This window comes from Lagenorhynchus albirostris, chromosome 4 (genome assembly GCF_949774975.1).
Source record: "Lagenorhynchus albirostris chromosome 4, mLagAlb1.1, whole genome shotgun sequence".
Taxonomy (NCBI): Eukaryota; Metazoa; Chordata; class Mammalia; order Artiodactyla; family Delphinidae; genus Lagenorhynchus; species Lagenorhynchus albirostris.
Window position 1 is genome coordinate 84,199,245 of NC_083098.1, and position 13,826 is coordinate 84,213,070.

The 13,826-nt window shown below is 45.1% G+C and overlaps 1 protein-coding gene across 2 annotated transcripts in view; it reads right to left on the bottom strand.

Annotated features, from left to right (window-relative positions):
* LOC132519889 (uncharacterized) overlaps positions 1-13,127 on the bottom strand; it is a 30,753-nt gene extending 17,626 nt beyond the window's left edge. For both annotated transcript variants that reach the window (XM_060148311.1, XM_060148310.1), the window contains exon 1: positions 12,513-13,127. In XM_060148311.1, coding sequence (XP_060004294.1) covers positions 12,513-13,003 — 491 coding nt within the window. In that variant the 5' untranslated portion in view covers positions 13,004-13,127. The remainder of the gene's footprint in view (positions 1-12,512) is intronic.
* Between the last annotated feature and the right edge of the window lie 699 nt (positions 13,128-13,826).

The window sequence follows — 13,826 nt, forward strand, 5'->3', positions numbered from 1 at the left end:
CTGGGCCCGTGAGTCACAACTACTGAGCCTGCAGGCGTCTGGAGCTTGTGCTCCGCAACAAGAGAGGCCATGACAGTGAAAGGCCCGCGCACCGCGATGAAGAGTGGCCCCCGCTCGCCGCAACTAGAGAAAGCCCACGCACAGAAACGAAGACCCAACACAGCCAAAAATAAAATTAAATAAATAATAAATAAATAAAAATTAAAATAAAAAATTAAGAGAACCCCAAATAGCCAAAGCAACCTTGAGGAAAAAAAAAAGTTAAAGTTATTGTGGGGACTTCCCTGGTGGCGCAGTGGTTAAGAATCCGCCTGCCAATGCAGCGGACATGGGTTCAGTTCCTGGTCCGGGAAGATCCCACATGCTGTGGAGCAACTAAGCCCGTGCGCCACAACTACTGAGCCTGCACTCTAGAGCCATGAGCCACAACTACTGAGCCCATGCGCCTAGAGCTCATGCTCTGCAACAACAGAAGCCACCGCAATGAGAAGCCCGCGCGCCGCAACCAAGAGCAGCCCCCACTCGCCGCAACTAGAGAAAGCCCGCGCACAGCAACAAAGACCCAACGCAGCCAAATAAATAAATAAATAAAGTTATTGTGTACTGTTGGTGGGAATGTAAAACGGTGCAGCTACTATGAAAAATGGTATGGAGGTTCTTCAGAAAAGTAAAAATAGAATATGATCCAGCAATCTCACTTTTGTGCATACGTCCAAGAGAATTGAAAACAGGATCTCCAAGAGATATTTGCACACCCATGTTCACTGCAGCATTATTCACAATAGTCAAGAGGTAGAAGCAAATTAAAAGTCCATGCAATCTCACCCTTGGGGGACAGAGCCAACTTGGGCCCAGCACTGTACTGAAAGGGGTAAGGGCAGCCATTGCTAGTGCTCATGGAGATGTTGGATAGGGAGCTGTTTTGAGCTCTGAGTGGCATACCAGAACTGTCCCAGCATGTGTCCCAGCCTGGACCAGGCACACGATCCAGCTCCTCTTGCTTCAATGCTGCTCCCCATTACCAGGCATGGGGAGAGTGCACACTTAGAGAGAACAGACCAGCTAGGACCCGACCCTCAAGATTTCTAACTCCAACACCTTGGGACCTGACAATGCCCAGAATAGGGTGGTGATGGCCACTGAACATGGGAGAAGCTCCAGTTCACACCTGTCTCTGGTTCTAGCCTCTCAGTCTCTAGTCTCACCTCACACCAAGGTGATAGCTTCCAGCACACCCTGGGGGAAGATGTGACCCATACTCACATGCAGAGGACACCCCTTCAAGACTGGGATAGGTGTCCTAATTTCATAGAGACAGAGTGAGTTAAACAAAATGAGAAGACAAAGGGATTTCTTTCAAATGAAAAAATAAGAAAAAAAAACCCTGGGCAAAAAGAAAACAGCCAATGAAACAGATAAATAATTTATCAGATAAAAAGTTCAATGCATTAGTAATAAGAATGCTAACTGAACTTGGAAAAAATTGAGATGAACACCGTGAGAATTTTAACAAGAAACAAGAAAATATAAAAATGAACCAGTAAGAGCTGAAAGATACAATGATTGAAATGAAATACACACAAGGAGTTGACAGCAGACTAGTTGATACAGAAGAACATACAAGTAATTAAGAAAAAAAAGTTTGTGCAACCTAAATGTTCATCAACAGAAAACTGGATTAAGACAAATGGGAAGGACTTCCCTGGTGGTCCAGTGGTTAAGAATCTGCCTTTCAATGCAGGGAATGCGGGTTCGATCCCTGGTCAGGGAACTAAGATCCCACATGTCTCAGGGCAACTAAGTCTGCGCACCACAACTACTGAGCCCTCGCACTTTGGAGCCCGTGCGCCACAACTAGAGAGAAGCCTGCGCACCACAACTAAGACCCGATGCAGCCAAATAAATAAAGAGAAAGAAAAAGAAAAAAAAAGAAAGAAAATGTGGGATACACACACATATACATAGTGAAATATTATGCAGCCTCTAAGAAAAAGGAAATCCTGTCATATGCTCTAACATAGATGAAACCTGAGGACATTATGCTAAGTGAAATATGCCAGTCACAAAAAGACAAACAGTGTATGATTCTACTTATATGAGGTATCTAAAGTAGTCAAGTTCCATACAGATGGCCTACAGAACATCATTAATCATCAGAGAAATGCAAATTAAAACCACATGAGGGGGGCTTCCCTGGAGGCACAGTGGTTGAGAGTCCACCTGCCGATGCAGGGGACACAGGTTCGTGCCCCAGTCCGGGAAGATCCCACATGCCGCGGAGCGGCTAGGCCCGTGAGCCATGGCCGCTGAGCCTGCGCGTCCAGAGCCTTTGCTCCGCAATGGGAGAGGCCACAACAGTGAGAGGCCCGCGTACCGCAAAAAAAAAAAAAAAAAAAAAAAAAAACCACATGTGGGACTTCCCTGACGGTCCAGTGGTTAAGACTTCACCTTCCAATGCTGGGGGGGGTGCGGGTTTGATTGGTCAGGGAGCTAAGGTCTCACATGCCTCACTCCCAAAAAGCCAAAACATAAAACAGAAGCAATATTGTAACAAATCTGATAAAGACTTAAAAAAAAAAATGAGATGTCACCTCACACCTGTCAGAATGGCTATCATCAAAAAAACCACAGGGGCTTCCCTGGTGGTGCAGTGGTCAATAATCTGCCTTCCAATGCAGGGGAAGTGGGTTTGAGCCCTGGTCCGGGAAGATCCCACATGCTGCAGAACAGCTGAGCCCACGTGCCACAACTACTGAGCCTGCGCTCTAGAGCCCACAAGCGATAACTACTGAGCCCGTGCACCACAACTACTGAAGCCCACACGCCTAGAGCCCGTGCTCTGCAACTGCAACAACAGAAGCCTGCACTCTGCAACAAACAGTAGGCCCTGCTTGCCTCAACTAGAGAAAGCCCATGTGCAGCAACAAAGACCCAATACAGCCAAAAATAAATATTTTTTTAATTTAAAAAAAAAAGAACACAAATAACAAACGTTGGTGAGTATGTGGAAAAAAGGGAACCCTCACGAATGTAAATTGGTGCAGCCACTGTGGAAAACAGTATGGAGGTTTCTCAAAAAACTAAAATTAGAACTACCATATGACCCAGCAATTCTACTCCTGGGTATATGTGAGAAAAAATGAAAACACTTATTGGAAAAGATAGATGCACCCCAGTGGTCAGAGCAGCACTATTTACAATTGCCAAGATATGGAAGTAACCTAAGTATCCATCAACAGATGAATAGATAAAGAAGATATACACAATGGAATACTACTCAGCCATAAAAAAGAATGAAATTTTGCCATTTGCAATAACATGGATAAACTTGGAGGATATTACGCTAAGTGAAACAAGTCAGAGAAAGACAAGTACTGTATGATACCACTTATATGTGAAATCTAAAAAATAAAACAAACTAATTAATATAACAAAAAGAAACAGATTCACAGATATAGAAAACAAATCTGTGGTTACTAGTGGGGAGAGGGAAGGGGGTGAGGAGCAAGATAGGTGTAGGGAGTTAAGAGGTACAAACTACTATGTATAATATAAGCTACAAGCCATATGCTAACACATATATATGGAATCTAAAAAAAAAAAAAAGTGGTCAGAAGAACCTAGGGGCAAGATGGGAATAAAGATGCAGACCTACTAGAGAATGGACTTGAGGATACGGGGAGGGGGAAGGATAAGCTGTGACAAAGTGAGAGAGTAGCATGGACATATATACACTACCAAACGTAAAATAGATAGCTAGTGGGAAGGAGCTGCATGGCACAGGGAGATCAGCTCAGTGCTCTGTGACCACCTAGAGGGGTGGGATAAGGAGGGAGGGAGTGAGGGAGATGCAAGAGGGAGGAGATATGGGGACATATGTATATGTATAACTGATTCACTTTGTTATAAAGCAGAAACTGACACACCATTGTAAAGCAGTTATACGCCAATAAAGATGTTAAAATATATATATATATATATATATATAAGCTACAAGGATATATTGTGCAACACAGGGACTATAGCCAATATTTTATAATAACTATAAATGGAGTATAACCTTTAAAAATGGTCAATCACTATGTTGTACATCTGAAACATATAATATTGTCCATTAACTATACCTCAATAAACAAATATAGTAGTCACACTCTTACAAAGTAGGATAACAGATGCCAGGGGCTAGAGGTGAGGTGGGGAAGGGGGGGGGTGTTCAATGGGTATAGAGTTTCAGTTCTTCAAGATGAAAAAGTTCTACAGACCTGTTGTATTAACCATGTATATACAGTAAGTCCCCTCCATACAAGCCTTCAAGTTGCGAACTTCCAAAGATACAAACATGTGCTCGCATGTCCAATCAAGTAAGGTGTGAGGGAAACTGCAGCTTGCCCTCTGTCTCCTATTGCTGACGATCCTTCAGCTCTACCATCTCCCAGCTCCTCTCCCTCCTCCAGTCAGTAACCCTTCTTGCCTGTTCACTCGATGCCAGTTCCTGTATGCCAGCTGTTGTACAGTACTACTGTACTTTTCAAGGTACTGTACTGTAAGATTAAAAATGTTTACTTTTTTTGTTTTTTTATGTATTATTTGTGTGAAAAGTATTGTAAATCTATTATATTACAGTACTATACAGCCAATTGTTAGTTGGGTACCCAGGCTAACTTTGTTGGACTTATGAACACGTTCTCAGAATGGAACTTGTTCATATGTAGGGGACTTACTGTATTATTAACACTACTATACTGTTCACTTAAAAGTAGTTAAGATGATAAATTTTGTTATACGTTTATTACAATTTTTAAAAAATCTATAAGGGGTTTAACTACAAAGAAAAACAAATGTAAGAGAAGGGAAAGAAAATGTTCACTCAAGAGAGGTTAAGTCAGAAATAGAACAGGAAAGAAAATCACAAATAGAAATCCCAAGAAGTATAAATTTAATTACAACTACACCATCATTTATCAACTCTAGGTCTCCTGATAAAATAGACTTACTGAATCTTTATAGCTCCAGAAACTATACGCAGAATACTCTACTAGGTGCTCTGTACACCCCAATATGACTGATTGTACATAAACCATATCCATGCCCTATTCAACCACTTCTTTCCTACCAACTACCACCCTCCAAAAAGCCTCCATCCTCTCCTCCCTATCTTTAAAAATGCTAATTCTAAAAAGTTCAAATTCCTGTAGTGGAAAAACTGTTTGAAATTTGGTTTCTCAATACACCCTGAATTGATAACAATGAAGCGAATTCTTAACTCAGACTATCCAAACTCCCAGTATTTCCTAGGCAGTTTCAGTCCTTAAAATAAAAGTAGTTTACAATTTATTGTTTCAACTTCCCACTTTCTGTTGACTTCTTGATCCAATGCAATCTGCCGCCTACATCTACTGGTTTTTCTCTGGCTGCCCCTGCTCAGTCTCCTTCATTGATTGCTTTTCTCATGCTCCTCTTTCAGTGTCATTGTTACCCTGGGTTCTGTTCCCAACCTTCTGCTCCACCACCTTTTTCTAGGCCCATCCAAATCCATGGCTTCAGTACCTATGACTCCAGCCAAGAATTCTCTCCCAAACTCCAATATAGTTAACTGCCTTGAGATAGCAGATAGATGGGCCCCTGGGCTAGACAGCTGGTGTTTGTCAAGTGGAGTAAAATTGAAGCTTTGTTTTCCCTAGACACTCCAAGGACAAAGTTAGTGGCAAGAGCTGAGCTTTGCTGAAGTAAAAAGATAAGATGACCACTCCTGAGGTCGACAAAAACTTCCCTGTCTGCACATGCACAGGAAGGCTCCTTGAGGGGTCAAAAAAGGGAGGGGGCGTCATAATAAGTCATAATAAGTCATAATAAGTGTGGACATAATAAGTGTGGACATACCCCCAACAGCCCTCTGCGGTGGAATCCATCTTAGCAAAAAGTTGCGCACCCATGCTGGGGAGAGTGCTAGGACAGGTCAGATGTGAAAAAAGAAACAAGATTATTGGCCTAAAGTAAACAAAGACCCAGAAGGACTGTCCTATGTAAGTGAATTAAATCATTTCTTTACTGCGCTCCTCCTCATTAAAGAAGAGACTCATACCCTTTCTCTCCAGGTGTATATTTCTGCCTTGCTTCAGGCTTAAATAAACAAACTGTTTCTCTGTGTGCTCTCCCACTTGTTGTGTTGTGTCTCTAATAATAAAATTTGTACCTGTTTTTACAGTTTTTGCCTCCTTGAAACATTCCTGCTTTCAAATGGGGGCAAGAGCCAGGGCCACTTTGCTTCTAGCCTCTAGCCCCTGGTGGTCTAGCAGCTAGGATTCCTAGTTTTCATCCAGGCTACCCAGATTCAATTCCTGGGCAGAGAACTAAGCTCTCTCTTCAGGACTGCTCACTGCTGTCTCTCCAAAAACTGCCTGACAGACATATCCATGTGTATATTACACAGGCACTTCAGGCCTGAGAGTTCCAGCGTAAAATGCTTCAATGACTCCACAGCTTTCAAGATCAAGTTCCAACTCCTTGGTTAAACCATTCAAGGACTTCTATGATTTGGCCCCTTACCTACCCCTACCATTCTCTTCCTCTACTCCTCCCCAGGTACTCTCTACTCCTCCTGTATCTAATTATTTGTTTCCCAAATAACTAGATAGATGGGCCCCTGGCCCATCTCACATCTCTGTGCCTCACACATGTTCTACCCAAAAGTCCCTCTACCCCATCCCACACAACCCATATTTCTTGCCTCAATCAGGGAAGTTTTCCACTATCCCAAAGTTTGATTTACACAGAGCTGCCACTGCATCCTAGATACACCTCTACCTTAGCACCTTTGTATTTATTTGTTTACACTACTAGTCTATAAGCATCTCACAATGTGTTTCTATTTAGCAAACAAAAGCTTAACAAATATTTGTTATATGCCAGCACAAACCAAAAAGCCAATTTAGTTCTTTAAAATACTGGACTTACCATTTCGGTACCTGGAATACTCAGGTCCATAATACAGGGCATCTCTTTCCCATGAATAAAATATCTAGGAAAATAAATTGAAAGTCAGAAGGGTGGTTAAGATTTAGAATGGATATTCTTTGTGTCTGCCCAGAACTCCTTCTCCTCCCCTACTCCACCAGGGGCCTGATTCCTGCTAATAGACCCCTGGCTATATAAGTAAGCACAACACATGATCTAGGCTGAACTAGGCATAGTACCTCATCCCCTCAGCTGCAGGAACTGGTCAAAGGACAGGCATGTGAGCAACTCTATCTAGATCCTCTGACATGAGTCTCTAAGTAGGTAAGCCTGTGCGCCAGGAACCAGGTCCCACTTTGTGAAGAAGCATATCTGCAGTAGGAGAGATGGCGCCAGTGGTTAGGACTAGTGGTTAGGACTCGGCGCTTTCACTGCCAGGTCCCAGGTCGGGGAACTAAGATCCCATGTGCCGCGGGGTGCAGCCAAAAAAAAAAAAAAAAAATTTATAGGAAGGATCTAACTATGGGCAAGTTCCCACCTTAGCTCCTTATGGCCATCTCTATCCATACACTTTCTGTTATATGGTTACTGAACCAGTAACTTTTCCATCCATAGGCCATTTCAAACTGTATCTCTGTTATTTGCAATCCAAAAAGTCCTAACTAATAACCTCTAACTAATATTCAGAGAAACTGAATAAGATGGAAATTATATGTAAAGGTATACTTCACTGAAACTGTAAAAGGACCTACTTAGTATGCCTTTCCTACTAAGAAAACTTTCATCTATCCGCTATAATGTCTTTCTCTTCCCTACTAGGTAAACCCCCAAATTACTATTTAATTCCCTCTTTAATACACTCTATGCAAATCACATCTTTTTTTTTTTTTTTTTTTTTTTTTGGCCATGCCACGCAGCATGCAGGATCTTAGTTCCCTGACCAGGGATCGAACCAGTGCCCCCTGCCGTGGAAGCATGTAGTTTTAACCACTGGACCACCAGGGAAGTCCTTCACATCATTTTTTAACATAGTCAATTTACCTTTTTCTTTGTTACACCCTAACCAGTATATGGTGAGATAACAATAAGCAATTACAATGAGAATGTAGACTGCTAGGCAAACAAGTAGAGGGCTGGCTTCCCTAGAGAGGTCATCACCTCTACGGAGACCTGAAAGATAAGTATGAGCTAACAAAACCAAAGGGGAAGGAAGCAGGGAGCTAGGTAAGGCATTCCAGACAGAGGAAAGCTTCTGTACTCGGGCCTAGATTTAACAAACGTGGCATCTTGAGGGAGAAATCCAAGTAACTGTTTATGACTAGCAGCACATTGAGGGCAAAAGGAGAAAGTGACAGAGGATGAAGAAGTAAACATGCCAGATCATGATACTGAAAGCCAAATTAAGAAGTTCAGGGACTTCCCTGGTGGCACAGTGGTTAAGAATCCGCCTGCTAATGCAGGGGATATGGGTTCGAGCCCTGGTCCAGAAAGATCCCACATGCTGTGGAGCAACTAAGCCCGTGTGCCACAACTACTGAGCCTGTGCTCTAGAGCCCGCGAGCTACAACTACTGAGCCCACGTGCCACAACTACTGAAGCCCGCGCACCTAGAGCGCATGCTCCGCGACAAGAGAAGTCACCGCAATGAGAATCCCATGCACGGAAACAAAGAGTAGCCCCCTCACTGCAACTAGAGAAAGCCCGTGCGCAGCAATGAAGACCCAACGCAGCCAAAAATAAATAAATAAAATAAATAAAAATTTTTTTTAAAGTTCAGATTTTATCCTGAAGGCAATGAAAAGCCACAAAAAAAAATGTTTTGGGACTTCCCTGGCAGTCCAGTGGTTAGGACTCTGCACTTCCACTGCAGGGGCGCACAGGTTTGATCCCTGGTCAAGGAACTAAGATCCCACAAGCCGCACAGTGTGGCCAAAAAAAAAAAAAAAAATTTTTTTAGCAGGGGAGTTACAGGTTTAAATGTGTTAGATTACTCTGGCTACAGTGGGAAAAGTGGATTGGAAGGCAAGACTGGAAGAAGGGTTAACCACTTAGGAGGCTACTGCGGCAATCCAGGTAAGAGATGATGCTAACCATGGAGTTGGATGTTAGCCTTGGGAATAGAGGAAAAAGCACAGGTTCAAGAGATATTAAGGAGAAAGAATTCAACAGGGCTCAGTGATCAATCAGAATATGAAGCGAAAAAGAGAGGAAAAGGAATAGCCCATGTTTCTGCCAAGTTATTATTAGCAGAGCCTACTATTTACCGAATTCTTAGCACACAAGCATTATCTCATTTAATCTTCCCCTAGAAAGAAGACGTAGTTTGTTTCATATTTTTGGTTTGAGGCTGGGAGAGGGAAGGTTGATAATAACTACAGTTTGGGATATGCTCAGTCTGAGTTACCTGTGGGAGCATACAAATGAACATGTCATGAAGGTAGATGATATACGAGTCGGTTATCAGGAAAGAGCTTTGGGTTGGAGATTTAAGAATTAACAGCATACAGATAGTAACTGGGAAAAATATTTTTTAAAGTAAAATATCTCCTTTATTCATGCCAATATTTATTTAATACCTATACAACTATAGCTTTGGGACTAGTGTTAGAGAAAAAGAATTGAGTAAAATTCAGTGAAACTCAGTTACTATAGGGAGGAGGTAGCTCAATATAGCAGTAAGTATGTAATGGTTCAGAGGTAATACAATGAGTACGTGATTATCTCTGCTGGGGGAAGGAAGGAGAGAAGACTTTACAACATGTACCACCTAAATCTTGAAGTAGGTTAGCAGAGAGTTTAGGGGGAGGAGGACACAGAGAACAGTGAAGACACTACAGGCGGAAGAAACAAATTTAAACACAAAAGAAAAAATTTTTAAAAAGATACCCTGCTTCAGAACAGAAAAATTAAATATTATTCATGTCAGTCTCCAAAACTAATTCTTAAATTTAATAAATAGAGCAGATACATTAAAAAAAATTTTAAAGACACATAGGGAAAATTCATTCTACTAAATACTATATCATATTATGAAAGTAACATTATACAATTAAATGGTATGGCTACAAAAATTCGATAAAAGATGGAAGGATTGTTATTAAAAGTCAAGAGTCCAGATATAATTCTTTTTTTTCTAATTTATTTATTTTATTTATTTATTTATTTATTTTTGGCTGTGTTGGGTCTTTGTTGCTGCACACGGGCTTTCTCTAGTTGTGGCGAGAGCGGGCTACTCTTCGTTGCAGTGCGCGGGCTTCTCATTGCGGTGGCTTCTCTTGTTGTGGAGCACGGGCTCTAGGCATGCGGGCTTCAGTAGTTGCGGTGCACGGGCTCAGTAGTTGTGGCTCATGGGCTCTAGAGCACAGGCTCAGTAGTTGTGGTGCACTGGCTTAGTTGCTCTGTGGCATGTGGTATCTTCCCGGATCAGGGATCAAACCCATGTCCCCTGCATTGGCAGGTGGATACTCAACCACTGTGCCACCAGGGAAGCTCCAGATATAATTCTAATGACGTTTGGCTTACTCATAGACTGGCATGATAAATATAAAAATTAAAAAATTCAATCTCTTCTTCAATTCCTAATAAAACTACTACTAAAGGCACTTAATAATGTGATCTGCTAAGATTTAATGTTTGACCTGACAAACTAAGATTATTCCCAAGACTTAGAATGTGAGTTTGTATATAAAAAGCTGAATAGAAGGAAGGCAAAGATGGTAGTTCTCTTCTAACTGCTTTGCATATCAAAAGACATGCATAACCATTAGATAATCAAGAAGAAAGGGGAGATTTTAAGAGAAGGAAAATCCTCAGTATTAAAAAAACATGCACCTACACTGATAATATATTTAGCCTCTCCTGTGTACAGACACTATGCCTACTTTAATAAAGAAAAAAACATTCAATAACTTAAGCCCACTTTTTCTATATGAAGTCCAGTGATCGGTCCTCTACTCTCCCCTTCAAAGCAACTAAAGTCAACAGGTGCACAAACTGACATTCGTAAGTACTAAATGCTGATTTGTCATGGGTTTTGTTTGTTTTATACGTTAGTCTTTTTTCATGAACTAAAGTGTAGCATCCATGCAGAAAGGCAGCCACTTCTTTCCTATTCTTTTCACCATCTCCATCACGGCAGCCCCCCATCCTACCACAGCCACTTGAATAATAAAGCCTCTGGCACGGGAACAAAAAATTGTTGATTTAATTTCTGACCTTTAACAACGGACAACGTAAGAAAATTAAACCATGCTTATTATCAAAACAAACACATGATGTTTACATTTCTTAAGGCGTTTAAAGATTCTTTCATTGAAAACTGAAGGATGAAAGCTAAAATGAGTTAAAAAGAGAGCTGGGCGTTTGATAGAAAAACAGTAGAAATAATAAAAAAAGAATGAAAAGCCTGCTGTTGAGATGAAAAGGTAACATTATTTTTTAAGTGGGGGAAGAGAGGCAGCTGCAAATCAGTTTTTTCTGAGAAGCCAGGTTCATGTCCAGGATTTTTTTCTCTGAGCTCAACCAATCCCCACCTTTTCTGAGTTATCCAGTTTCCAGGCAAGCAGCGCTTCTTGATTGGCTTAAAGATGTCGAGTAGAAAAACCAGCCAATCCTACCTTCAAGTCAGAACCGTGCTATGAAGACATTACAACCACTGCATGGCGAGAATGTGTACAAACCTGTCCGTGCCACAAATATCAGATCCTAGTTCTAAAGACTGTTGCCGAAAAGAAGATTCTTTAAAGCCAACAGCGCGCGATCGGCCGTTTACACTTTTTTTCTTTTTAAATTACTCTAGCTCTCTTTCGAAGAGAAAACAACAAAAAACACCACGTTTTAACCAAGAGCTTAAGAAATAAACTGCCCCAGGTCGAGTGACTCACTCTATCCAAGACGGATTTCCACACGGACCTCTAGGAGAGGGTCCGGATCACGGTAGGGCTCAAGGAGGGACCCAGCGAGGATCAAAGTTGCCGTGGGGGAGGGGGTGTGGACGACGATCCAAGCGGCACAGACACCGGGAACCGGGAATGCCTCCCCGCAGTATCCAAACTCGGAACGTGCGGAGAGGCTGTGTTTGGATTGGAAGTGAGTAAATAAACAGCTCTAATAGGACTACGTGCTCGGGAGGGTGGCCCGAAGTTCCAAGAAGGATCCGCCTGGGAAAAGCCGAAGGCGCTCGGAGGGCCTCGAGGTTAAGTCCGGGCGGGAACTGACAGGGAAGCTACTGGGGGCGAGAGGGGTGTGTCAAGGGCTTGGAGGGCCGCCAGGGACTGGGGGGCCAGGAAAGTGGCCGCAGCTTCCGCCTTCGCCCGACCTCGGGCGGCGCGCCATGGCCCGCCTCTCACCGACGCCTCACTTCCCTTCCGTCCGGGCGACCGGGCCCGCGGGCCGGACTGCCAGCGCCGGCCCCCCACCTTCGGGGATTGGGGTTTCAGTGGCAGCGCCTCCCGCCGCTTACCTCAGGCCCTCCGCTCGGATTCGGGGACTCCGGGATTCCTTCCCAACCGGACCCTCAGCCCAGCCCCAACGACCCGCCTCCCACCCGCCGCCTTTACCTGCTCCGGGAACGGGCGGAGGGCGTCGAGGCCGAGGCCGCGTCGTCGAGTATGAGACGCAGCGCCGCGATTCCGCAGCCCTTTCCCGCCGCCGCCACTGCGCTCTCCAGCACGGCGCAGGGCTGGCGAGCAGCGGCGGCCGCGCGGGGGAGACGCACGGCGGGCGCCCGGCGGGGAGACACTGCCGCTCTCCGTCCGGCCGGGGAAGAGCAGCCTCGCAGCAACCAGCCGCGAGAGGGCGGGTAGGCGGCCGAATGGGGAGGGGTCTCGGAGGGTAGGGAATGGCTGCCACGTCGCCCAGGTGAATCGCTGCTCTCCGCCTCCCCCACCCACGCCGGCTCCCGACCAAGACCTCTGGTTCGTCCCCGAGCTCCGCTGGGGCGCGTCGGCCCGCCCCGCAGGGCCAGCCCCGGCGACCCCTGCCCGCGGGCGCTCCCGCCTCTCCCGCTCCCCACTGAGAGCGGGCCCCGGCCTGGCCGGTTCTGCTGCATCTGAGCCGCCCCCACCCCCGAAAAAAGCTCGCCCGAAAGCCTGACGTGTTTCCCCCTCTCCTTGTGGTGGTGTCACACGGAGAAGCAAGCCCTTCTCAATGCGTCGGGTTTTCGGGGAAGGCGGGAGCCGTTTTTGAGCTGGTGAACGTAGCAGTAAGGGGCCCGTAATTTCGGCCGAAACAAGCTGCGCGGTAACCGTGTTAGACACAGCCGTGTATAAGCCTCTTCACTCTCTCGCAATCTTCAAAAGCAAAACAGAAACACAAGATCGTACTCGCTGGTTGAGGCTGGGAAGGAAATGGAAGACTGGGCGGGCCCGCCAGCTCGCGGGTCCCAGCGGCAAGTTGGTAGAGACCGCGGGGCGAGCCAAGCGGCCTCGGCTTAGCCTAACTGAGCTGTTGACTGGAGGCGTGTAAGGCCAAGGCGGCGGCGGGCGCGCGAACCCTGCCTTTGCGCGCGCCGCGCTGTCCGCGGGAGGTTTCCGGGCGCGCGGCCCGCTGCCCCTCTGCGCGCTCGGGCGTCTGACACGGCGCGGCCGCCTCGGAGCCGGGAGACAAAGGGGTCGGCTGCAGCCGCGGCCGCAGCCGGGACCGAGTCTGCCTGGTCCCAACCGGCGCCGCCGACATGCGGTTAGAACACGCTGGCGGAAGCACAAAAAAAACGAGACCACGTTTGCAACGTAGAACCGCAGACGCTGACCTTTGCCCCGCTTAGAGCTTCAGTTTTCAGGTGCCAAGAAAGAGCAACGAGGTTTTCTGCCCTTTTGCATTCACTGTGTTATTAGATCGTCCCCAAAACCTGCTCCATTTTTTTGTGCTCCTAA